The sequence below is a fragment of the Oncorhynchus tshawytscha genome, linkage group LG12 (genome assembly GCF_018296145.1).
Source record: "Oncorhynchus tshawytscha isolate Ot180627B linkage group LG12, Otsh_v2.0, whole genome shotgun sequence".
NCBI lineage: Eukaryota > Metazoa > Chordata > Actinopteri > Salmoniformes > Salmonidae > Oncorhynchus > Oncorhynchus tshawytscha.
The window spans coordinates 20,638,933-20,666,909 of NC_056440.1; the positions used below are offsets into that span (position 1 = coordinate 20,638,933).

The 27,977-nt window shown below is 42.8% G+C and overlaps 1 protein-coding gene across 2 annotated transcripts; it reads right to left on the reverse strand.

The window, feature by feature from the left end:
- Positions 1 to 183: 183 nt before the first annotated feature.
- Positions 184 to 27,802, reverse strand: LOC112262686 (phosphatidate cytidylyltransferase 2-like). 2 transcript variants are annotated; one of them, XM_024438380.2, is made up of 13 exons: positions 27,310 to 27,444; positions 22,526 to 22,662; positions 21,984 to 22,080; positions 21,285 to 21,382; positions 20,710 to 20,849; positions 17,893 to 17,951; positions 16,905 to 16,987; positions 16,301 to 16,388; positions 16,101 to 16,169; positions 15,846 to 15,998; positions 2,782 to 2,901; positions 2,501 to 2,604; positions 184 to 2,112 (listed from the first exon to the last, which is right to left on the reverse strand). In XM_024438380.2, the coding sequence occupies exons 1-13, from the start codon at positions 27,337 to 27,339 to the stop codon at positions 1,989 to 1,991; spliced, it is 1,302 nt and encodes a 433-aa protein (XP_024294148.1). In that variant the 5' UTR covers positions 27,340 to 27,444; the 3' UTR covers positions 184 to 1,988. The 2 variants fall into 2 exon arrangements, with proteins under 2 accessions (XP_024294148.1, XP_024294147.1); XM_024438379.2 differs by having other exon boundaries at positions 185 to 2,112; positions 27,428 to 27,802.
- Between the last annotated feature and the right edge of the window lie 175 nt (positions 27,803 to 27,977).

Sequence of the window (27,977 nt, forward strand, 5' to 3'; positions counted from 1 at the left end):
GTCAAAAGTTTGGACACACCTACTCATTCCAGGGTTTTTCTTAATTTTTTGGGACGAGTTAGACCACAGTGTGAAGGAAAAGCAGCCAACAAGTGCTCAGCATATGTGGGAACCCCTTCAAGACTTTTGGAAAAGCATTCCTCATGAAGCTGGTTGAGAGAATGCCAAGAGTGTGCAAAGCTGTCAAGGCAAAGGGTGGCTACTTTGAAGAATTTGCTTAACACTTTTTGGGTTACTACATGTTTCCATATGTGTTATTTCATAGTTGGGATGTCCTCACTATTATTCTACAATCTAGAAAATAGGAAAATGAAGGAAAGATCCTTGAATGAGTAAGTGTGTCCAAACTTTTGACTGGTCCTGTATATACAACTCTGGTGGCTGTCATCCAGGGTGAACTGAAAGGACCCTTCACACATCGTCATCTCTGATAACGGAACTTGATTGGAAAATAAATAACCACAGCTGAAACCCTGATGTCCAACTCCCACACCAAAAGGAGATCACAATCGTTTAAAATTAAGTTTAACATTAAGGCAGACCATTATGTAGTAGAATATTACATAGCAATGAAATATATTGTAAAATACATTCCTATACTATTCCTTTTGTCATTTTACACTTTCAAACATTATTCTATTGCTCCTAGGGAATGTTTTAACCTTAACCTCCATTTTGTAGCAATAATGATAGTCAATAATCCTGTCAAATCCAGTGGTGTTTTGCTCCCAATTTAGACAGTCCACTTCCTAGAACGGTGTGGCTGGGTGTGAATGAAGCTACAGGTGAAGCATGAGTGTCTACAATGGCACCCTGTTCCCTACATCAGGGTTCCCCAACTGGTGGCTCGCTAGCCGAATTTGTCCCATGGGCAAATTTTTTTGGGGAGGGGGGAAATGAGACTAAAAACACCAGCAAATCAGTGATTTTAATTTTGGAAATATATGTGATCTTATACAAATGTAAGCAAGGTTTTAAATTATTATGTTTTAGTCAAATATTATATCTGCTTGGGCTTCTTGCAGTCTACAAATGATTTGTAATTATCTTCCAGTCCCCTGACCAGCCACGCCTGAATCTTGTTGATGATGCCTGGGCACATAGGGCTCTGGTCAGAAGTAGTGCCCTATGTAGGAAATAGGGTAGCATTTGAGACGCACTCCATGGTAACAGAGACAGAAACACACCGATATGCAGCATGACGTGCCAAAAGCAGAGTGAACCTCTACCGGGTAAAATTCACATTGACTATACAAAACAGGGATACAATGGAAGATTTCAACGTAAAAACTCAACCACACATATTATATAATAGGTGGGCCGGCAGGGTAGTCTAGTGTTTAGAGCATTGGACTAGTAACCAAAAGGTTGCAAGATCAAATCCCCGAGCTGACAAGGTAAAAATCTGTCATTCTGCCCCTGAACAAGGCAGTTAACCCACCGTTCCTAGGCCGTCATTGAAAATAAGAATTTGTTCTTAACTGACTTGCCTAGTTAAATAAAAAGGTAAAATAAAAAATATATAAATACAAACAATTATTACGATGAAAGAAGCAAATAAAATTGTGGCAGATGAAGAGGACGATACAGTGTGACTATTTTGAGCAGTGCATTAAAACACAAATAAAATATATATATACCATAAAATATTCACACACATGTATACCTGACCTCATTGTGGTACACAGATCAAGTGGCATCACTGTGTTGTAGATACTATAGCTGACATAAATTTACTCACAAATACAACCTGAAACACTGACAAAGGAAAACAGTTTAGGACACACTTTCTTTCATACTATATACACTCCCTCCCTCTGTCACACAGAAAATTGAATAACCCAAAGAATTGAGTTACTTTCTCAGATGTGTTCTTGCTCATACGAGCACCACACTTCTTCTCCCACACCTCCAGGGCTTTCTGGTGCCAGGCGCTGCCCTCCTCTCTGTGTGCCCAGTAGGGTGACCTGGGGCTGGCCGTGAGGGCCCTAGGCTACATCCTCCAGCAGACCCCTCTCTATCAAGTGGCTCTTTAAGGAGTTGAAGATGTTGAGCTGCTGGTCCAAGCGCAGGGCTAAAAGCTGCTGGACCACCTTGGCAGGGTTAGGGCCCCTGGAGAGAGATTACACAATGGATTACAGATATACATACAGGGTGACATTTTGACAGCACAAATACGCCGTTAGTCAATTTGCTTGAGGCTGTACCTCATGTCTTTATGCAATAGGTAGAACATTGCTGCTGTTTGAGCCCATGGGACAGAGAAGATTACTAACTGAGTCGCTCTGGATAAGATTGTCTGCTAAATGACTAGAATAACATTAAAAAAGTTTAATGAATCACATACTGTAAAAGCCTTCAAGAATCAACTCCTCTTTAGCAATGCATTATTTTCATCAATCAACACACTGTCAGCCAAAAGCAGTTAAGACTGGCTCCTCTCTCTCTATGCACCACTGGCTACTCTCTTTATAAACAACGGGGTGTTCTAGAACGTTACCTGATGAAGCTGGCGATGTAGACATTGACGAACGTGGCCATGAGGTACTGGCAGTCGAAGCGGTCCATGATGCCACCGTGACCGGGGATGGTGTTGGCAAAGTCCTGGAACAATAACAAAAATCTTGTGTTTCTCTCCGTGGGCTGATAATTCTGTTCCACGGGACTGCCGTGCAGCTTTGAGGGAACATTGATCAGGAGCACTGCCAACTGAGAGGCCACTCAATTCTAGTGAGTCCACCAGGTCCAGTGATAACAGGAGTCTCTTCTCCTCATACCCACCTTGATCTTAAAGGCCCTCTTGAAGCCGCTGGCAAAGAAGCCTCCGAAGGGTCCCATGAGGGAGGCAAAGGCAGACAGGGAGATGCTGTGAATCTGGAATGGGTAGAGGCGCACTGTGGGCTGGAGAGAGAGAGGACAAGATAAGGGGAAGAGGGAGAGAGAGAGGATGACTACAGTCTCACATACGGTCAAACAGTTTCTTAACAAAGAGGAGAAACAATGACAAAAGGATTTAGGATATCAAAGCAGACTTCCAGACATAGACCAGCCAGGTCAGAAACAGGGACCAGCCAGCCAGCGGTCAGAAACAGACCAGCCAACCAGATATCAAAAACAGAGACCAGCCAGCCAGCCAGCCAGCCAGAGATCAGAAACAGAGACCAGCCAGCCAGAGATCAGAAACAGAGACCAGCCAGCCAGCCAGAGATCAGAAACAGAGACCAGCCAGCCATCCAGAGATCAGAAACAGAGACCAGCCAGCCAGCCAGAGATCAGAAACAGGGAAAGATGAACGGAGCAAAGTACAGAGTGATCCTTGATGAAAAGTGCTCAGGACCTCAGACTGGGGCGAAGGTTCATCTTCCAACAGGACAACGACCCTAAGCACACAGCCAAGACAACTCAGGAGTGACTTCGGGACAAATCTCGGAATGTCCTTGAGTGGCCAAGCCAGAGCCCGGACTTGAACCCGATCGTGCTGAGGAGTATTTCCGTCTGTAATAAAGCCATTTTGTGGGGGAAAACTCCTGTTGATTGGCTGGGCCTGGCTCCCCAGTGGGTGCACCCCTGCCCAGTCATGTGAAATCCATCAATTGGGCCTAATTAATATATTTCAATTGACTGATTTCCTTATATAAACCGTAACTCAGTCAAATCTTAAATTTTAGCATGTTGTGTTTTTATATTTTTTTGTGTGAGTGACACCTCATATCACTATGGAAACAAAACAAAACACTTGACTTTTGATATGAAAAGCCTCTGAAATGGTTTTTTAAAAAACTGATTTTTTTGGATTGTCTGCGTTTTGAAAATGCAGATTTCTGAAAGCTAATGCGACCCATGTAATAACATAATAAAAATGTCATTTTGACTGCACTGGACCTTTAAAGCATCCTGTAAAGCATCTGCTGACTTCCACAGGCATCAAGCTTCCTTTTAAGAGGAATTTTCTCAGCCATCTGCAATACAGGTATGATTGAAGAATGAAGCAGGTGTTAAACATGGGCTTTGCTACACAGAAAGCAGCAGATGACTGCTCCCGTGTCAACACTTCATTAAATCAGTAGACCTAGATCAAGATCTTTGAAAATACCATAAGTATCATTAGCTTTTAAAACAATTCGATTTGTTTTCTTTGATCATATTTCAGACCAGAGTGAGGCTCTCTCCACTAGCCTATCTATTGTTCCTGCAGTGAGGAGGATTCACCATCTTCATCAAATGTTTTCAGAATGTATCTGCAGATAATCACCCAAAAGACTACCAGTATGCAAATTAGGAAGGCAAATGAACAGCAATCTTATCGACGCGATTTGGTAGGTACTGACAAGTCACTCACTGTAACGCCACTGTCTGGCGAGTCCTGATGGACTTCATATCAAAAATATTAAAACGAGATCTTTAGTTTACTTGTCCCAATGCGATTCATGGACAAATAACTAAGCTGTATGATTAATGAATGGCAAAGGAATACAGGAGATTTACTTTTTTCAGTCAGTTCAACACCTTTTATAACATAATCAAGCTTGCTGTCCGTCAATCAAAGCACAGTAAATAGCCATTGCGCCACCACTCTGTGGCTGCATATGAAACACACCAGAGTCCAACGTTAACTATTTTTCCTCACTGGCCCGGTCGGGTCTACTGGGCCGAAAATAATTTCTACTGGCCCGGACATGAGTAGTTCTTAAATGCATTGGAGTCAGGCAGGGCCTAAAGGTTGGCATGCTTTCTCTGTATATTCAGCTATTTGTATTTGAGCAATATGATTGGCCGTTCATCCAAGCACCACCATGCTCCAGCGAGTCACAACTTCTCGAGCAGTACATGAGTTGATGCCTTCGCATGTGACGACCCTCCCACTCTGTCTGCCGAATTAGTTCTCTTTGCTCTCGTTTTCCTTAATAGGATGTCGGTGGGCGGAGCTGGGAGGGTCATCAGTGAAATTGGACACCCGAGCCCGGGTGTGTCCCAGGATAAATTCACCTTTCCCCCATTCAAGGAGAAGACTCTCCATGCAGACACACTGTTGGATTTTGGTTGTGGCAGTTTTGTTTGTTTGCTTTGGCACCTTTCAACACCCCTCCTAATCACATCTACGCACGCAACCACTCACACTGACTACATATACCATTGTTAATTGTATATAGATTACTTCCGTTAATAAATATATTTTTGTTATTCCTTGATCTCTAGGTTGTCTCCCATGTAGTTACGGGCTTCAAGCCGGTACGTGACAAGTGGGAGCTCGTCCGGGACCATAAGGTTGGTTCCTAGAGATTTTGGTAGATATTATTTTGTTTCATTATGATGGGTTAATGCTTATTGGAATGCGCTTTAGTTGGTATTCACGGCATATTCTTAAAAGTGTTTTGTATAGTGCCTTAGATACGTATCAGTGATTTTGGTTGTTTGGTGATGTCATCAATGTGTTGCCTGTAAAAGTATTCCAGTAGGACTGATACTAGTGTCGTTAGGCTAACTGGTAGGAGTATTGTTTTGGAGAAAATGTGGAATTATTGTTTGATAACCTCTGTAGGTAGGTGCTTTGTTTGCATCAGTTACAGCTTTTTTGAGTTGTAATGTTTGTTAGGCCCAGTTTTGGTTGCCTTTGTTTGTTTGGTAAACTTGCCACTGTGGTGGATAGTCGGTTGTGTGCTGCGTTCAAGAAAGTAACATTGGTCAGTTTCCAGGCCCCTGCCGGAAACTCTTGCTCTACTCGCTGTTGGGACATCGGTCTCAGGTGTATACAATCTGCTGTGTACCTCAGTGGGAGATTTGGGTAGGGTAGTGTCATTTGCTACCTGGAGCTAAAACCTTTATTATCAATTTTATTTGTAAGAATAACTGTTAGAATTATGTACTAAAGAACAGCTGTTGAAGATTGTTGATCATTACCAGGTTGAAATTAATGAACGTCCCAAAAATTCTGTTAGGTTGATATTGAAGGCCAATCTGATTGAGAGTGGTATACTAGAAGTTACCACTGGGGCAACCTCTGCCGAGGACTCGCCACCTCCCCAGACGTCTCCCCGTTTTGCTACAATGGCCGTTCTGTCTGTTAGCCCTAGTAGTCTTTATTTTGAACAACAGAATGAACTGCTTCTGTTACAACTAGAGCATGATCATGTTAAACTGGAGCATGTTATCATTTATCAGCTGATTAATGAGCCAACCAGGGTCTGTCCTTCTACCCAAACCATCATTGACCTTGTGTTGGTGTTGGATAGATCAAGGATATCAAACAGTAGGGTTGTGAACTATGGGCTCAGTCCGATCTTTGCAGTGTGAAAATCATCATTCCATTATTTTCTGTAGTAGGAAGGTTCAGAAAACAGTTTGTCATAAATTAATAAAAATTAGGGCTATGAATAATTATAGTGCATATATTTTTGTTAATTGTTTGAGCAAATTGGACTAGTCTGCTGTATTGAAATGCAATGAGGTGGAGAATGCCTGGGGGCATTTTAAATCATTGTTTTTACATGCTAGATAAGCAGGCTCCAGTAAAAAAAAAAAGGTTACAATTGAGGAAAGAACTGAACCATGGATAAATGATAACATTTTAAAGGCAATTAAGTGAAATTCCAGGGCAGAAGATATATTTATAGACTATAAGAAATTAAGTCAACAGGATACAGAAGGCCAAGAAATAATATTATATGACAAAATAGTTGAAAATAGGAAAAATCCTAGTAAATTATGGAAGTGTCTGAAGCTGTTAGGTTATAGTAACAGATTAAAGACCAAAGCTCTCAATCTTAGCTTGGACATTGGAGGAAAGGTTACATCAGACAAGACCATGGTTGCAGACAGTCTGAATAGCTATTTTACAACTATAGCTAATACATCAGTTAGCAAGTTACCTAGTCAAATCAGGTTGTTATGGGGAGAGTCATGTACAGCAGTTTTACTCACAGCAGGGGATTCAAGTAGATGATTTTTCATTTGAAAAGGTGTCTGAGTCAACTGTGCTAGAGAGGCAGAAAGAAATTGACCATTCCAAAGCAACTAGCCAAATCAAATCAAATCAAAATCAAATCAAATGACAACATCAAAGCCGTGACAACATTCCTGACAGATTTCTAAAGGATGCCCCTGTGTAACTCACATTGTGAATCCATCTATTGAACTAGGGTATTTTTCCAGTGAACTAAAACTTGCAAGGGTCATTCCTTTATACAAAAAAGTTTCCATGATCTAACTTATTTCCTATCGGCCTGTCTCAATCCTGTGTGCTTTATCGAAGGTCATGGAAAAGATTATGTTCAATCAGATTGACAGTTATATTTCCTTGCATAACCTATTCTATGAGCTCCAATCTGGATTCAGGAAATCCCATTCCACTGACACCTGCCTACTATATCTGACTGACCACATAAGGAATGAAGTAGACGGGGGAACATTTTGCGGTATGGTTATGTTAGATCTCCAAAAGGCGTTCGATACAGTGGATCATGAGATTCTGTTAATCAAACTAAGAGCCATGGGCTTTAACAATTTAACAGTAAAATGGGTCAAAACTGCGTGGTACACCAAGGAAGTGTGCTGGGTCCACATTTATTTCTATTGTATATAAATGATCTGAAATCTGCCTGTACATGTGACCTTTTCCTATATGCAGATGATTCTGCACTGTTGGTTTCCAATAAAGACAAACATATGGTTGAGAAAGCCCTCAGTGCTGAACTTCTGAATGTCAGTAAATGGCTATATGACAAGCTGTCCCTTCACCTTAGAAAATAGAGTCCATATTGTTTGGGTCCAAAGTGAAACTGAGGAAATCCCCAGATTTTAATGTGGTAGTAGGTGACATAATAGTCGCAGCAAAATACTCTGTTAAGTATCTTGAATGTGTGCTAGATAACCATCTGACAGGGGAGAGCATGGCACACAATGCTATTGACAAAGTTAACCATAGAATTAGGTTCCTGGCTAGAACCTCCAAATATCTGGATAAGAATGCAATGGGGACATTGTTCAGTGCCACTTTGACTATGCATGCTCTTCCTGGTACAATAGTGCCCCCAAGATATAATTTTTTTTTAATTGCAGACATCTCAGAACAAATTAGTCAGGATTATTCTTAAACTTCCACCTCTTACGCATCTTGACTCTTCCCACTTTGAAAGCCTTAGATGGCTTAAAGTGGAGGAGAGAGTCACTCAGGTAAAATGCTGTCATGTCATGTGCATAATATTGTCCACAGTAAGACTGTCTCTGAAGCTGCGGTTTTGGCGGACAAGTATGTTTTGACTCACGAAAGTGTCTTTGCAGAGCCCCGTATTCGGAGTGAGTGGGGGCGTTCGGAGAGATTTGGGCCTCGCTGGGCAGAGTTTCATTCAACTAGGGTTGAGCCTGTCTCCCGTGGTAAAGCGGACTTCGGTCAAGAGTGTCATTACTGTCAGAGTTCAGGTCATTGGAAAAACTAAATGTCCTGTTCTCAGGGCTACAGGTAAATTCAGTACTCACACTTACATTAAAACTAAAGCCTACGGCGTTAGCAGCGCCTGTCCCATATCAGTTCACTGCTGTCCCTCTGTCTCATGCCCAGGGGTATGTGAAAGTCCATATTGACCCAGATTATTTACCTTTCATTAAGGAGGGTTTTGTGTCAATGTTAGGAAGTAACAACCTAGTGCCAGTGAAGATCCTGAGTCCTTTGTGTTAGAGTCGGTGTTACCCTTCTCTGCTGAGACTGATTTTGGGGAATAGTGTTTTAATTAGGGGAATAGGTTTGAATACTCTGTCAGTTCCATTGCATAAACTGATGTTGGATTCTGAACTGGTGAAAGGTGAGGTTGTTGTAGGGGTGCGTCCTTCGTTTCCTATTGAGGATATCGAAGTTATCCTTGGGAATAACTTGGCTGGTGAGCGTGTATTGGCTGTCGTGTCCATCTCTAGCAGTTTACGCTATGCCGTCATTTGTAGGGATACCCGACGAGAGCGCGCAGAGTTTCCCCAGAGGTGTTCTCTACGTGTACGGTGACGCATTCCATGAGCCGTGACGACCTGTTCACTGCGCCGGCTAATGATGATGGCCCAAAGAAATCTGTCACTACTTTCACAGTTATCCCGTTATCTGTGCCCCGCTCCGATCTATTTAAGGAGCAATGGGCTGACCCCACATTAGAAGACTTGCATGACCAAATTGTGCCCGTGGAACAGTTGGGAGATGTTGACCATGGCCATTTTCTCCAGGATGATGTCCTGATGAGAAAGTCGGTGTCTCATGGTAGTTGTTTTGCGAGGAAGGCTATTAGTCAGGTTGTTGTGCCAGATAAGCATTGTGAGTTCGTGCTGAAAACTTTTCACAACGATGTTGCTGGACATCTGGGCTAGAGGTTGACCGATTATGATTTTTCAACGCCGATACCAATACCGATTATTGTGGGGCCAAAAAAAGCCGATGCCGATTAATCGACCGATTTTATTTATATTTTTTTAACATTTGTAATAATGACAATTACAATACTAAATGAACACTTATTTTAACTTAATATAATACATCGATAAAATCAATTTAGCCTCAAATAATGAAACATGTTCAATTTGGTTTAACTAATGTAAGTGTTGGAGAAGAAAGTAAAAGTGCAATATGTGCCATGCAAGAAAGCTAACGTTTAAGTTCCTTGCTCAGAACATATGAAAGCTGGTTGTTCCTTTTAACATGAGTCTTCAATATTCCCAGGTAAGAAGATTTAGGTTGTAGTTATTATAGGAATTATAGGGCTATTTCTCTCTATACGATTTGTATTTCATATACCTTTGACTATTGGATGTTCTTATAGGCACTTTAGTATTGCCAGTGTAACAATATAGCTTCCGTCCCTCTCCTCGCTCCTACCTGGGCTCGAACCAGGAACACCGACAACAGCCACCCTCAAAGCAGCGTTACCCATGCAGAACAAGGGGAACAACTACTCCAAGTCTCAGAGCGAGTGATGTTTGAAACACTATTAGCGCGCACCCCGCTAACTAGCTAGCCATTTCACATCGGTTACACCAGCCTAATCTTGGGAGTTGATAGGCTTGAAGTCATAAACAGCGCAATGCTTGAAGCACAGCTAAGAGCTGCTGGCAAAACGCAAGAAAGTGCTGTTTGAATGAATGCTTACAAGCCTGCTGGTGCCTACCATCGCTCAGTCAGACTGTTCTATCAAATCATAGACTTAATTATAACATAATAACACACAGAAATACGAGCCTTTGGTCATTAATATGGTCGAATCCAGAAACTATCATCTCGAAAACAAAGCGTTTATTCTTTTAGTGAAATATGGAACCGTTCCGTATTTTATCTAACGGGTGGCATCCCTAAGTCTAAATATTCCTGTTACATTGCACAACCTTCAATGTTGTGTCATAATTACGTAAAATTCTGGCAAATTAGTTGGCGGCCCAAACTGTTGCATATACCCTGAATCTGCATGCAATGAACGTAAGAGAAGTGACACAATTTCACCTGGTTAATATTGCCTGTTAACCTGGATTTCTTTTAGCTAAATATGCAGGTTTAAAAATATATACTTCTGTATATTGATTTTAAGAAAGGCATTGATGTTTATGGATAGGTACACGTTGGAGCAACGACAGTCCTTTTTCGCCAATGTGCACCGCATTGATTATATGCAAAGCAGGACACGCTAGATAAACTAGTAATATCATCAACCATGTGTAGTTAACTAGTGATTATGATTGATTGATTGTTTTTTATAAGATAAGTTTAATGCTAGCTAGCACCTTACCATGGCTTCTTACTGCATTTGTGTAACAGGCAGGCTCCTCGTGAGGCAGGTGGTTAGAGCGTTGGACTAGTTAACTGTAAGGTTGCAAGATTGAATCCCTGAGCTGACAAGGTAAAAAAATCTGTCGTTCTGCCCCTGAACAAGGCAGTTGTTGAACAAGGCACTGTACCTAGGCCGTCATTGAAAATAAGAATGTGTTCTTAACTGACTTGCCTAGTTAAATAAAGGTGTAAAGTAAATAAATAAATAAAAATCGGCCAAATCGTCATCCAAAAATACCGATTTCCGATTGTTATGAAAACTTGAAATCGTCCCTAATTAATCGGCCGACCTCTAATCTGGGCATGAGGTAAACCTACAATCGCATAATTAGACATTTATTTTGGCCTAGGTTAAAGAGGGATGTTTCGGAGTTCCTCAAAACCTGACACACCTGTCAATTAACTGGTAAACCTAATCAAGCTATTAAGCCGGTACCACTGTTTCCTATTCCTGTACTCAGTCAATAATCAGATACTCAAAAGGTTGGCTGTGTTGGTCCTCTGCCTCGCTCTAAGAATGGTAGTAGTTACCTGTTCACTGTGATATCAGACCACTAGGTTTCCTGCTGCCTATCCTCTCTGGTCTATCACAACTGTGCTAAAAGCTTTCACTCCGTGTCTCATTGTTTGGAATCCCTAAGGTCATTCAGAGTGACCAAGGGTCTAATCTCACCTTCTTGACAGCCACATGTGTCCTAAGCAGAGGATAATGAGATGGAATGCTTGTAAAAAAATAAACACAACGCGCTCTCGTGCGCCCTGTTCCTGAAGGTCCATGTGACTGACCACTGTTTATTTTGTGTTTGGTATTGTTCTGCTCTGTCACTCCTGTCTGTTCTCGTTTTCTCCCTTCCTCTTAAAGGTTGCTTCCTGTGCGCAAAGGTTGCTGAGGTCTGGGGAGGACGAGGTTGGCTGGGGCAGTGGGGTAACAGTGGGTTGTGGGGGAGCAGTGGGTTGGCTGGGGCAGTGGGGGTTGGCTGGGGCAGCGGGGTAACAGTGGGTTGTGGGGTGAGGTGGGTTGGCTGGGGCATTGGGGTAACCAGGGCAGGATTTTGTTGTTTATGTATGATTGGTGTGGTGTTCCAGTGTCCTTGTTGATCCCCGGTTTTATGGGGGGGACCTGTCTGCCGAATTCTCTCTATTTGCTATTGTTTTCCTTACTAGGATGTCGGTGGGCGGAGATGGGAGGGTCGTCAGCAAAATGGGACACATTCCATTTGTGTCCTCCACATTCCATTTGTGTCCTCCATTTGTGTCCTTGTGTACTCCTTTCCGGCCATTATTATGTGCCGTCCTCTCCTCAGCAGCCTCCTGTGCTGTACAACAGCAGCCCGGGGCGTTCCTGCATGTGGGCATTCCATCTGCAGGAACACCTTCCCCCTTGAGCATCCCATTTGTTTTTCAACAGGACAATGACCTAACACACCTCCAGGCTGTGTAAGGGCTATTTAACCAAGAAGGAGAGTGATGGAGTGCTGCATCAGATGACCTGGCCTCCACAATCACCCGACCTCAACCCAATTGAGATGGTTTGGGATGAGTTGGACTGCAGAGTGAAAAACCATCATACCGCTCAGGAAGGAGACGCATTCTGTCTCCTAGAGATGAACGTACTTTGGTGCGAAAAGTGCAAATCAATCCCAGAACAACAGGAAAGGACCTTGTGAAGATGCTGGAGGAAACGGGTACAAAAGTATCTATATCTACAGTAAAACGAGTCCTATATCAACATAACCTGAATGTCCGCTCAGCAAGGAAGAAGCCTCTGCTCCAAAACAGCCATAGAAAAGCCAGACGAAGGTTTGCAACTGCACACAGGTAAAAAGATAGTACTCTTTGGAGAAATATCATCTGGTCTGATGATATAAAAATAGAACTGTTTGGCCATAATGACCATTGTTATGTTTGGAGGAAAAAGGGTGAGGCTTGCAAGCCGAAGACACCATCCCAACCGTGAAGCACTGGGGTGGCAGCATCATGTTGTGGGGATGCTTTGCTGCAGGAGGGACTGGTGCACTTCACAAAATAGATGGCCTCATGAGGAAGGTATCATGTGGATATATTGAAGTAACATCTCAAGACATCAGTCAGGAAGTTAAAGCTTGGTCACAAATGGGTCTTCCAAATGGACAATGACCCCAAGCATACTTCCAAAGTTGTGGCAAAATGGCTTAAGGACATTAAAGTCAAGGTGTTTGAGTGGCCATCACAACACCCTGACCTCAATCCTATAGAAAATTTGTGGGCAGAACTGAAAAAGCATGTGCGAGCAAGGAGGACTACAAACCTGACTGTTACATCAGCTCTGTCAGGAGGAATGGGCCAAAATTCACCCAACTTACTGTGGGAAGCTTGTGGAAGGCTACCTGAAACATTTGACCCAAGTTAAACAATTTAAAGGCAATACTACCAAATACTACTTGAGTGTATGTAAACTTCTGACCCACTGGGAATGTGATGAAAGAAATAAAAGGTGAAATAAATCATTCTCTCTACTATTATTCTGACATGTCACATTCTTAAAATAAAGTGGTGATCCTAACTGACCTAAGACAGGAAATTTTTACTAGGATTAAATGTCAGGAATTGTGAAAAACAGAGTTTAAATATATTTGGCTATGGTGTATGTAAACTGATATATATATATATATATATATATATACACACACTGCTCAAAAAAATAAAGGGAACACTAAAATAACATCCTAGATATGAATGAATTAAATATTCTTATTAAATACTTTTTTCTTTACATAGTTGAATGTGCTGACAACAAAAATCACAAAAATGATCAATGGAAATCAAATGTATCAACCCATGGAGGTCTGGATTTGGAGTCACACTCAAAATTAAAGTGGAAAACCACACTACAGGCTGATCCAACGTTGATGTAATGTCCTTAAAACAAGTCAAAATGAGGCTCAGTAGTGTGTGTGGCCTCCACGTGCCTGTATGACCTCTCTACAACGCCTGGGCATGCTCCTGATGAGGTGGCGGATGGTCTCCTGAGGGATCTCCTCCCAGACCTGGACTAAAGCATCCGCCAACTCCTGGACAGTCTGTGGTGCAATGTGGCGTTGGTGGATGGAGCGAGACATGATGTCTCAGATGTGCTCAATTGGATTCAAGTCTGGGGAATGGGCGGGCCAGTCCATAGCATCAATGCCTTCCTCTTGCAGGAACTGCTGACACACTCCAGCCACATGAGGTCTAGCATTGTCTTGCATTAGGAGGAACCCAGGGCCAACCGCACCAGCATATGGTCTCACAAGGGGTCTGAGGATCTCATCTCGGTACCTAATGGCAGTCAGGCTACCTCTGGCGAGCACATGGAGGGCTGTGCGCCCCCCCAAAGAAATGCCACCCCACACCATGACTGACCCACCGCCAAACCGGTCATGCTGGAGGATGTTGCAGGCAGCAGAATGTTCTCCACGGCGTCTCCAGACTGTCACGTCTGTCACATGTGCTCAGTGTGAACCTGCTTTCATCTGTGAAGAGCACAGGGCGCCAGTGGAGAATTTGCCAATCTTGGTGTTCTCTGGTAATGAAAAATGTCATGCACGGTGTTGGGCTGTAAGCACAACCCCCACCTGTGGACGTCGGGCCCTCATACCACCCTCATGGAGTCTGTTTCTGACCGTTTGAGCAGACACATGCACATTTGTGGCCTGCTGGAGGTCATTTTGCAGGGATCTGGTAGTGCTCCTCCTGCTCCTCCTTGCACAAAGGCGGAGGTAGCGGTCCTGCTGCTGGGTTGTTGCCCTCCTATGGCCTCCTCCACGTCTCCTGATATACTGGCCTCCTGGTAGTGCCTCCATGCTCTGGACACTATGCTGACAGACACAGCAAACCTTCTTGCCACAGCTCGCATTGATGTGCCATCCTGGATGAGCTGCACTACCTGAGCCACTTGTGTGGGTTGTAGACTCCGTCTCATGCTACCACTAGAGTGAAAGCACCGCCAGCATTCAAAAGTGACCAAAACATCAGCCAGGAAGCATAGGAACTGAGAAATGGTCTGTGGTCCCCACCCCTTTATTGGGGGTGTCTTGCTAATTGCCTATACTTTCCACCTGTTGTCTATTCCATTTGCACAACAGCATGTGAAATGTATTGTCAATCAGTGTTGCTTCCTAAATGGACAGTTTGATTCCACAGAAGTGTGATTGACTTAGAGTTACATTGTGTTGTTTAAGTGTTCCCTTTATTTTTTTGAGCAGATATATATATAAATAAATATATATAAGCATTTTTTACCCCCCTTTCGCCCCCAATTTTGTGATATCCAATTACGATCTCGTCTCATCTCTACAACTCCCCAACGGGCACGGGAGAGGCGAAGGTCGTATCATGCGTCTTCCAAAACATGACCCGCCAAACCGCGCCTCTTAACCCAGAAGCCAGCCACATCAATGTATCAGAGGAAACCCCGTTCAACTGACGACCGCAGTCAGCCTGCAGGCCACAAGGAGTCGCTAGATCGCGATGAGCCAAGTAAAGGCCCCCAGTCAAACCCTCCCCTAACCCGGACAATGCAGGGCCAATTGTGCGACGCTCTATTGGAGTCACGGCCGGATGTGACACAACCAGGGTCTGTAGTGACACCTCAAGCACTGCGATGCTGCGCCACTTAGGTAGGCCGGCAGACTTTTTTCTAACTAGAGAATTGAACATTTGCGTAGTTAATTTAAGTGGAAAAAGTACTCGGCTGAAAATTACCGACAGCCGGCGCTAGTGGAAAATACTGTCAAAGACCAGGAACAGAGCCCCGCCAGCCAGCCAGAGATGAGAAACAGAGCCCCGCCAGCCAGCCAGAGATGAGAAACAGAGCCCCGCCAGCCAGCCAGAGATGAGAAACAGAGCCCCGCCAGCCAGAGAGATCAGAGACCCGCCAGCAATAAGAAACAGACCCGCCAGCTAGTCAGAAAGACAGATCAGAAACCTGCCAGCGATCAATCAGAAACGGACCCGCCAGCCAGCCCGCCAGAAAGAGAGATCAGAAACAGAGACCAGCCAGCCACACAATCAAACAGAGGGGACAGATCCGACTCACCCATCCAGTGAGGGACTCGAGGGTGGCCGGCAGGGCATAGTCCTGTAGCTGGAACAGATCAGAGGGCACACAGTCCACCTCAAAACTGTTATGGTCGCTGTTGAACTCCACTGGACACACAAAGAAGCTGTAGCCTGCCATCACATAGGACAACTGGAGAGAGAGAGAGAGAGGGACAGAAGCAGAGAATAAAATAATAGGACTTGTGGGGAATTTGAAAGGAAACTTTTGCAGTTAGCTATGGCCGTGTCTTACCAGGATCCCAAACACAACAGTAGAAAAGAATCCGCCGATGAAGCCTTCCCAGGTCTTCTTAGGAGACAGCTGTAGAGTACACAATCAGGACGTTGACACAGTACAGGGTGTTACCAATGGTATCCTTTGTACCAAATATCAAATGAACGATCCAAACTTCAGAAAATGCTACATACAGTAGTGGTGTAAGTCTTGCTAACCTTAATGAGTGGAGTACGTCCAAAGAAGAAGCCAAACATGTAGGCCATGATGTCATTGCAGATCACACAGGAGATGGGCACGATGAACCTAGACCGAGAAGGAGAGAGGTACTGGTACCTGGGGTGTATTCAGTGGGGTGTATAAAGCAGACATACGTATTTACTCTGAAGAGACAGAGCAGGTCTCTTCAACATAGTACATTTCTACCTGAACGTTCTGAAATGTTGTTGACTCCTGAATAAGCTTCAGATGTAGACCACCCTAATGCACTTGTCATTTGCATCACATGGTTGTAGGACAAGTCGTAATTACATCAGATAGACTTTTCAACCTGCAATAAGTCCTCCCATTGTACAGCATGGAGACACTGGGCTAAGTGAAGACACTCCCATGCACTAACTTCTGACAGAACAGATCCACTGGGTGTATCCCAAATTACACCCTATTCCCTATATAGTATACTACTTTGATCATGGTCCACAGGGCACTGCTCAAAAGTAGTGCACTATATAGGGAATAGAGTGCCATTTAGGTCACAACCAATGTCTGACTGAATTTGCCCTCTGATTGAATTTGAGTGAGTGACAGAGAGACATTTCTTACCAGATCATTCCCTCAAACAGGTTGTGGATGATGAGGTGGGACTGGGTCACTACGATCAGCAGAGTTACATGAGTCCAGCCAAACTGACAGGAAGGAAGGAAATTCATTTTCAGAAAGCTTAATTGTCCCAACATTTTTAATAAGTGATAAAGGAACATAGCTACCCCAAAGTGGCCAGAATACTGCAATATATTTAAGTAATAAGACCCAAGGAGGTTTGGTATATGGCCAATATACCACAACTAAGGGCTGTTCTCAGGCACAACGCAACGCGGAGTGCCTGGATACAGCCCTCAGAGATGGAATATTGGACATATACCACAAACTCTCGAGGTGCCTTATTGCTATTATAAACTGGTTACCAACATAAATAGAACAGTAATTTCTTGCCATACCCGTGGTATAGTCTGATATAACATGGCTTTTAGCATTCAGGGCTCGAACCACCCAGTTTATAATTACTCATAGCACACTTTGTTTGTAATTTAGCATTAATGCTGTAAATGGCATTTTGCACAGAACAATCCTTACTGATAACAGGGCAATGATGACCAAGTTCTCTTTGCAACAACACAAACATATCCTTGAGGAGTGCTGAGATCTCAGCCCAGTCAGTGACATTTATCCACAACACTGAGTAGATGAGTTTTACTGCAGTATGCGGTGCTCTCAGTGATATGTTACTGCAGTGTGTGTTTCCTAGCAGCGCTCAGCAATGTCACTGCCCTACATGGTCAATCCAGAGCCTAAAACAGAGCCACAGACGGTCAGTGCCGGTGTCTGTGTTTGACAAAGGCTGCAGCAGCAGATCGGAATAGGGGCCTCATCTATATCCTGGAAAGGACCCAGATCACTGCTGGTGGGATTCCAGGTTTCTGGGCCAGGCCCCTTCAATAATGAAGTAGCAGCCCAGAGGGTTCATAATACAGTACATACACACACACTATGCTACCCAACACATGCATGCATGCACGCACCACACACACACCATATAGAACTGCAGACGATAGTGTTTCTTCACCAGGCTCAGCACGAACATGCAGAAACCTGCACAACACAGAACAGAGGAAACAAGTCAACAAAGAGTAAATCAATTTGAATTCAATCTCTTTTTCACAGCACCCCATATGATTTGAACGAAACCTTCCATACATATCTTCCCATTGTATAAGTGGTCAGAAAGTGACATTTTGGACCTGAATGCCAAAACACTACAGAGTTAAAAGGTGCTGAAAGTTGACCCATTTTGCATACCCCACCATACCAAGACACATCCATGTCTTCATCACTGGAAAAGATAAACGTTTGAGATTGATATCATTTAAAATCTTACAAGCAAATCTTACAAAACTATTTTCTCATTTCTGGGGAAAAAATATTTTAACAAAAAGTATATCATTTAATGTTGATTATCTAATATTTATAATTTTCACATTTGGTAGCTTAAGAACTTATTTGACATCATCTAAGGTTTTAGTGTTGTGCTCACCATCAGTTGAGACAACATGCTCTTGAATACAGGGGTGGGTAATCATGTTTTGGCTGATAAAATTTCAAATGTATTCCCATTTTAACTTTCAAACGATACCACAAAGATGGGTTGAGGTCCACACATCAGATAAATGTTAACTTGGATGGGAATATCGGTTGTTTTCAATAATACAGTCAATCCTATTAAAATCATATAAATATAAATAAATAGAATAGACATGACCATTTAAGTTGACATTCGACGTTGGGTGGACCGGCGGTCATCTTTGTGGTAGTAATTAAAAGTTCAAATTTCAATGGTGTACCAGCTAAATTGCAGTGGTTGACAGGTCAAGGTCCATTCTAAGAATTATATTTATATAATTGAAATGACACCCACCCTGTATTCAAGAGCATGTTGTATCTCAACCAATGGCAGGGAAAATATAAAAACTCAGATGATGCAAAATAGGGTCTATGCTACAACATACTATAATATGAAATGAGAATATATAATATGAGAATATGAAAACAATCTGAGGTCATACATTTTTAAATAATTTACCCTACATTTTTAAAATTACAATTATTAAAAATATATTGTTTTCCTTCAAGAAATAATCAAATAGTTTGATATCATTTTTAAGCTTACAGTGTTGTCAAACTCAACCATTTATCTTTTCCAGTGATGAAGACATAGATGTCTCATTGTATGGTATGCAAAATGGGTGAACTTTGAGCACCGTCTATCTCCTGAATGTTTTGGCATTCAGGTCCAAACGGTCACTTTCTGACCACTTATTCCATGGGCAAACATGAATGAAAGGTTTAGTTTAAATCAAAAGGGATGCTGTTAAAACGTGATTGAATTCAAATGGATTCACACCAAAGCATTTTTGGGTCAGACAGTTTTTAGAAGCTATTATTGTCATTCTTTGTTTTAAAACTGAGGACCAGCAACTGCATCATTGTAGTCATCCAAGCCATGTTCAATCAAACTCAATCACAATCTCTAGTGACATAAATTATGATTTGGTTTTGGGTTCCGAGGTTAAAAGCCTGCTAAAGTCAGTAACAGATAAAAACACAATCACATGAATGCGCTGCATGTAACTCTTGATTTCTTACACTTCCAATAATTATATCAATCCCCAAGGCTGTATCAAAGCAGAGTAAGAAGACGCCCTTGTGAGTAAGATGCTTTTATCGAATCTAACAAATTAGATAACGCAGTCAGGCCAATAATTCAGTTAGGACAATTTGGACACCAGAATATTTCTACATCCATCCAATCCACATCAATTTGTTACACATGCTTCATCAGAGCACAACAATGCTAGCATGGTAACAGATCAGTTTGTGCTGTTTTGCCAACTTCTATGGTCATTGTAGTCACTGTATTATACTTCTGCTAAACTGTTTATCCTATTCTACTGAGTAATTTACTTCATGTTCGTAAACTTATCTTTCATTATTTCCTATTGTTGTTGCATTGTCAAGAAGGAACCTGCAAGTGAGCATTTTGTTGGACAGTGTATACCATATGTGCATCCCGCACATATGACGAAGAAAACTTGAAACTTGGCCTGATGAACAGATCTGGAACCAGGCTAGAACAAAGCACACAGTGTTCTGATTTATCTTTATATAACTACTTATAGATTCTGTGAAACTCCGCTCCTTCTACATTATCTGTCATTGGGGACACGGCCCCATTACCTTAAAAGAGATGGCCCTATTACCTTAAAAGCCTTTCCCTGCCAACACTTCTCCAGTAAACAACCCGGCCCTGTTTTGAAATGTACCCTAAGGGAGGTATGAACGAAGGAGGGATAGATGGGTATCAACTTTCCTCTTTCACCTTGAGCCACAAAGTCGAGGTATGATCATACAGTCACACAGAAACAGCAGACGTTTAGCGAGTGCTACCTTCACCACATCCTGCTGCCATGAACTGCCACTGCTGCACTGGTTGACTGAAAGAGGGAGGGCGTGGCACAGTGGGGTTTCCTTCTGAAGCTTTTATAATTAAAAAAAACGTGTACCAAACCCTTTGTCAGGTAAAAACTGATTAAAAATGAAGAAGCTTCAACTAAAACAACACTAAACATTCAAAAGAGGACTCCCCTCTCTCTCTCTCTCCCTCCCTCCCTCCCTCCCTCCCTCCCTCTCCCTGGCTCTGTCTCGCTCTCAATACTCTAAAATGGCTTCTTTATCACCAATAGCAAAAAGCACTAGATCGGTTTCCATCTGTCCTTGCCAGGTCAGTGATCATGAAGGAAAAGCCATGAAAAAAGGAAGTTAGTCAGAACTTTTGAGACAGCCTGCATCTCACCTGTGAGGTACAGAGCGAAGGAGATGAGGCGGTGGTATTTGCTGAGGATGCGCAGCGGCTCCTCCCTCTGCACCAGATTAAAGAAGTAGTCTGTCACCGTCTCTCCGTAGAAGAAGTAGTTTACACAGAGCAGGAAGTACCTGACAGCGGGAGGAGGAGAGGAGGGGAGGGAGAGGAGGAAGATGAAGGGAGGAAGAGGGGAGTAAGGGGTGAGGTCAGAACTGTTATAACAGACTGAACATTCACTAGGCAACCTTTTCTGGAAAACCTGGAGCAATGGTGAACTTTTGGAGATGCAATGTTCAAGTTACGAAGAAATGTACAAGTTATGATGTTTTATAATAACGAAAGAGTTTTTACACCAGAGCTAACATACTACAAATAGCATCACCACTACATGTAACATGATATAGTTTATTTTGGCTAACTGGGTAAACATCACCATACCAACAAACCTCAGGAAGTCTGCAATGAAATAAAACGTGCAACTCATTATCTCGGGTCAACAAACAGTTAGTTGCAATATAACATTAAACACAGACATAAAATTGTGTGTGTGCGCACGCGCATCTCACCAACTCAACGTTCTGAACCAGGGCAGGTGGTAGGAGTGGTACACACTGTAACCGATGTGGATGATCTCCTGGAAGCATTTGATCTGCACACACAGCACCTGTAGAGAAAGATGTTCCATTATTACTTTGAACAGGTCTGTAATAAATGACTGAGGTTTGCCATTGACTGTCTGGGTTTTGGTATCAACTACATGGTATTCCCCTACCACACTTCACATTTGATATCACCCTGACAACAGTATCTGGATGATTCCTTGTTGCTCATCTCCATCTCATTTAATCACACATTTTGGTTCAATGTTCTTGTGTTGTGACTCTATAAAGAGTTTTTGTGTTCTCTGTTCACTTCCTGCAGCAAGCTTTCTCCCTCCCAGCAGGTAGTAAAGCAGAGAAGAGTCGGTTATTTCCACTGAGCTACACTCTGAGCCTAAATCCATTAAGGACACAGACAGACAGCCGGCCCCAATTCAATCCCTTACCCTCTCTTTCGTCCTAACCTTTTGTTTCTGCAGATCTGTAAGGTATGTACGCAATATGGTGGAAGCGCCATCACTGGACTGCGTATACCTATCCTGAGACTGCAGATCTGGCAAAAGAGGGGTTCGGACCAAGGGGAACAGGTAGGGAGCGATTTGGGATTGGCTAACAAACTGACTGACAGACAGAAGGCTTAGGGAAAGGAGGATGAGGATCACTCACAATCAGCATGAGCACCATGGGGCCCAGATAGATGATGATGAAGAAGAAGGAGATCATGGCCAGAGTCAGGATCCCTCGCACCCACCAGTTCTTCCATCTGAGAACACACACACAGTTAATCCCCATATACAGTGTGTAATGAAAAGGTGAACAATAAGCATCCATATCAGTTGTCTGTGTGCCCAAATGAACTGCTGGGCAATACATTCCTGAAGAATGTCAATATAGGCCTACACAGATCAATAGTTATATTGAGCATAGCAGATGGTATTTCATTAGCATTCAATAATCCATGTCTGAATAACAGGATGTTAGGATGGAGGAGCAAACCGAGGATAGTAAATTTAAAAAATCTAAATGTTGGTTGTGTCCCAAACTCTATTCCCTATAGGCCTAGTGGCACTACTTTTGACCAGAGACTTATGGGACGCAGATATTACGTTTTGTAAATAGGTGATATTTCCCTTGTTCCAAACCGGAGGTTGTGATTACCATAAGAAAATAGTCAATGAAAAAATAATATATATGTTGGTAGAGTTTACCGTGAGGACAGTCCAGATAGGGCTTTATTGAGAACCTCAGGGGTGTCATCAGCAGGGACAGGCACCTCCGGGAGCCCTGTATCAGGCTTGGTCTCGCTTTCAGACACCCCCTCTGCTTTCCCCTCATTCTCAGATCCCTACAGAGAGAGAAAGAGAGAGAGAGGGGGGAGATAGAGAGACAGACACATATATAGAGTTAGTCATACAATGTAAACAAACACAGCTAGCCTCCTATGAGGAATGCTCCCCCACTTCATTTCCGGGTCTATTTTATGTCAGTGAACAACATTGTGAGAGCAAGCTTGTAGTGCTTTTCCGCTTTGGCGTTAGGATATTCTGTCTGATAAATATACGGCTGATGGTGACAGAGTAATCAACATATTTCATGGTGTCTGCCCCCTTGATACTCTCTGAAAGCAGATGACCCTCTGCTTTTCCAAGGCAACATGATGTCATCGTGGTCTCTCCCCCCTAGCGCTACCAAAATTGCACTGTGGTGTCACCTAACCTCCTATTAACACAACAGATAGCTGTTAAGTAAGTAATGTAGGCCTATGCGATTTCCTTATACCTTATCACCTACTCTACCACAATAATAGACATGCACATGCAGTCATACATACTATACACAACAAACAAGGGTCAGTGCTATCCGGGATCCTTGGGATGTCCCTAACCTTACCTTATTGAAATGTAAAAGGTTAGGGTAGGGGTTAACATCCAACAAACATGACCAACAAACATGCCATTTCCTCTGGGTATAAATAGGCTGGATCTATTTTCCAGTGTCCTTAGGCTGTCACAATTTGACTGATATAACCATTCTTCAAACTTTGCGAGCAAACCGAGTCAACTTTGGCTCAAATGATTTCAACTCAAAAACAGAGACACTAAGTTATCCATGGAGAATTAATGATGCACCTGCAGGCAGGGTCCTTCTACAGTGATGTCTGACAGAATCAAACCACAGAGCGCCACGGCCCTATACCACCAGCACAACACAGCTGCATGATGAAACCTGCCTAACCGAACGTAGCAGGAGTAGACAGACGCCAGAGCGGAGTCGTCAACCAGAAACATCCGCTTTCTGCCAACGTCGCTAAGGGGGGCACCAGCCTGACAATCACTGATCAAAAACCAAGACGCAAGGCCTACATTCTGAGGCGGGAATGCAAGTCAAAGTGGACTTGGAGGGGGGAACACAGCATGTCTTTTAAGGACCCTGAAACTAGTAAAGCCCAACAGTGGAGCCTGTGTGATGGATGAGGAGAGAAAAGGCAACACAACAAAGCAGCTAGACACTTTTAATTAGAGCTCATAAAATACTTTAAAATGTAGGGCTGCACAGACCGGTTTGTGTTTTTACTTGACCTTTTATAATGGTATTTGAATGTTTGGTTTGTTAAATGTGATGTCGTGTGTAACGTCCATTTTTATAGTTTACTCCGCTGAGTGAGTCATCTCTCTTCGCGCTCCCTCGCCATGCTGCTTTCCACACAGACCTATCCCCGAACCTGGCACTCAAAGACCGCATTTATTGTTGCTCACCACGAGACACTTGCGTTCAGTCTTCATGGTTAACGCAGCACATGAAACAATGTTGACGACTACGATGCGGTTTTCACTTTGCTTCTGTAACAGTATTGCTTCCGTCCCTCTCCTCGCCCCTACCTGGGCTCGAACCCTCTGCACACACCAATTGACACCCTCGAAGCATTGTTACCTATTGCTCCACAAATGCCGCGGCCCATGCAGAGCAATAGAAACAACTACTTCAAGATCTCAGAGCCAGTGATGTCACCGGTTGAAACGCTATTAGCGCGCACCCCATTAACTAGCTAGCCATTTGACACCGGTTACACTTCTGAATATAAATGTACTAATAGTGTAATTATAGAACACTAGTGTGTTTATTTTCTTAGCAAGTTATGGCTAAGTTGTGTTAGCCGCTAACGCCAAATCGCTAGTTAGCTGTCTCCACTGGAACAAAAGGAGCGACCCACAGGAGCAACCAGGGTCAAGCGCTCTGCTCAAGGGCATGTCGACAGATCTCCCACCAAGTCAAATCAGGGTCCCCAACCAGCGACCTATCGGCCCAAGCTCCCAGCCATCCAAGATCAGCCACAGTTCCCGAGAACTACCGCCCCCTCAATTAAAAAATTTAAAAAAACATTTTTTTTAAAAACTCCCTCCACTCCCTCCTAACTCTTCTCAAACATCTCATTCCAAAATCATGGGCATTAATATGGAGTTGGTCCTACCTTTGCTGCTATAACAGCCTCCACTCTTCTGGGAAGGCTTTCCACTAGATGTTGGAACATTGCTGCAGGGACTTACTTCCATTCAGCCACAAGAGCATTAGTGAGGTTGGGCACTGATGTTGGGCGATTAGGCCTGACTCGCAGTCGGCATTCCAATTCATCCAAAAGGTGTTCGATGGGGTTGAGGTCAGGGCTCTCTGTGCAGGCCAGTAAAGTTCTTCCACACCGATAGACAAAGCATTTCTGTATGAACCTCGCTTTGTGCACAGAGACATTGTCATGCTGAAAAAGGAAAGGGCCTTCCCCAAAATGTTGCCACAAAGTTGGAAGCACAGGATCGTCTAAGACATCATTGTATGCTGTAGGACTAAGATTTCCCTTCACTGGAACTAAGGGGCCTAGCCCGAATCATGAAAAACACCCCAGACCATTATTCCTCATCCACCAAACTTTACAATTGGCACTATGCAGTCGGGTAAGTAGCGTTCTCCTGGCATCCACCAAACCCAGATTTGTCCGTCGGACTGCCAGACAGTCAGGCGTGATTAATCAATCCTGAGAACGTGTTTCCACTGCTCCAGAGTCCAATGGCAGCAAGCTTTACACCACTCCAACCAAAGCTTGGCATTGTGCATGGTGATATTAGGCTTGTGTGCAACTGCTAGGCCATGGAAACCCATTCCATGAGGCTCCTGACGAACAGTTCTTGAGCGGACGTTGCTTTCAGCTGCAGTTTGTAAATCGGTAGTGAGTGTTGCAACCGAGGACAGACTATTTTTACGTGCTACAGCACTTAGCAGTCCCATTCTGTGAGCTTGTGTGGCCTACCACTTCGAGGCTGAGCCGTTGTTGCTCCTAGACGTTTCCACTTCACAATAACAGCACTTACAGTTGACAGGGGCAGGGCAGAAATTTGACAAACTGACATGTTGGAAAGGTGGCATCCTATGACGGCGCCACATTGAAAGTCACTGAGCTCTTCAGTAAGACCATTCTACTGCCAATGTTTGTCTATAGAGATTGCATAGCTGTGTGTTTGATTTTATTCACCTGTCAGCAACAGGTGTGGCGGAAATAGCTGAATCGTCTAATTTGAACGGATGGCTACATTATATATATATAAATAGATGGAGAGGGTACACATCTATCCCTTGTTAATGCTAGCTTCAACTGATTCAAACCCATCCTGTGCTCAGTCAAACCCATTCTTCTCCCTTAACCAATTACCCGACTCCTGAAAATATTCAACTTTTCCAAGCCAAACTCTATTTTTAGCCTCCTTAAAGAGACATGCTTAGCTCTGTAGTCCCTCCCCTCCATTTCAAACACCACTGCCATCCCGCATGAATATGTTAGCTACATGAAGTATCTAAGTGAAAACATTTAATGTAGCCAAAGATTATAGGGTTCCCTATGAAACACTGACCAAGACTTTGGTTCCTACCCTGTCACAATAACTCCTCCCTGGAATTTTAAGTTGTTGTCATATCAAACAGCACTGTATTCAAAGTGCCCACTATTATCTTCTAACTATAGAATTAGAATAATCATACGTTTTTCCATGATTCCAACAGTTTAAACTAAATCGCAATTCAAATCGTAGTTAACATTTGGTTAAAAACAAGGCCAAGATTTTTTGCCAATATCATGCAACCCTACATGGCAGTGTGGAAATTATCTCAAGAGTGCAGGAAATGCAGAAATTTATCAAAATGCAGAAAATTATTTTGGGTTGAAGTTTAATTGAACATTATAAAACAATCAGGATGGAGAGACCTGTTAAAATAACTTAGAATGTATGTGTTGCCACCCACTACTCAAAGCAAATATATCACTTTTATTATCCAAAACATAAAATACCATAATTTGAAAAATACTGTGACATGATATTTTGACCATATTGCCCATCCCTAATTTAAATGTAAAGTAACTCGGCTTTTTATTCGAAACAGCCCACAACTGGCGTCATACATACTAACTATACATTTAGGCAGTGATGGTGATCTGTCTGAATTTGTATGTGGCTTGAAATGTGTATGTGGGTTGTCCTTCTTGCAGAGTTGATTGGCCATGGCCATTTCAATTCATCCTACCTCATGAGTTGAAATCCAACTCATACGTTTGAAAACTAGCCAGAGTTTATGACTAATACATGATTAAGTTAATTGAATAGAAACATCTACTTAAAAAGTGTGTTGCCCTGGCCACACAGTAAATGCACAACGCCAATTTTCAGTTCAGTTGACTGGGGAGTAGGCAGAGAGGAATAGCTATACTTCTTGTTACTTTCAATGACAAGCTAGAGACAAACGTTAGATATAGATAGCTAGTTAACCACCAATGGTATCTTGTAAATGTGTGCCATTCATGCCAGAGCTAATGTTAGCAGCATGTCAGTATACAATGTTAGCGTGCTAGCTATATTTTGCTAGCAAGCAAACTAGCGCAAATTAAATTGTAAACGTTCGACGTGGCTAGCTAACTATTCTGTCTTGTACGCTATTACAGCTAAATAATACTTACTATCCTAGTCACAATCATAATTTGTGGCATGATGTCCCATCTAGTGGGCCTTGGCTAGCTAACGGGTTGGTTCCAAATGGCAGTCCATAACCACTCCGTAGTACCGTAGGCTAGCTACCTTGTCTTCGGATTGTTGATATAGGTCGTTTTCAGTCGTTCCGCGGTGCCGTAGCTCTGTCATTTCTGCAACTCGTGTCCCAGCTACTACAGAGGGTGAGTGTATGTGACACAGGGTTGTTACAGTTTACCAGCTAGCTTGCTAAACAACAAAATACGACTGTTTCGTTCGACATAAATTATTGTTTCTTGTTAACCCCAGATGATTCACGTCCCTCTCACTGGGTTTCCACTAGATATTACACCCACAAAGTATAAATGATTATGTCCAAATCGTAAAAATGTATGAAAACAAAAATGTGCAGTTTGGTCTTAGTCCAAGGTTAGGTTTAGGCATACTGTTAGCAGTGTGTTTAGGTTTAAAATACACGTTAAAGAAGAGCAATTGAGCACCCGATTACTCATCCTGCTGCCCACAGACATGGAATCACAGGTCACTTTAATGTTTACATACTGCTTTACTCATTTCATATGTATATACTGTATTTTAGAAAATGCCTCTCCGACATTTTGACTTTTATATTTGTGACTTGTTGGATAATACTGCACTG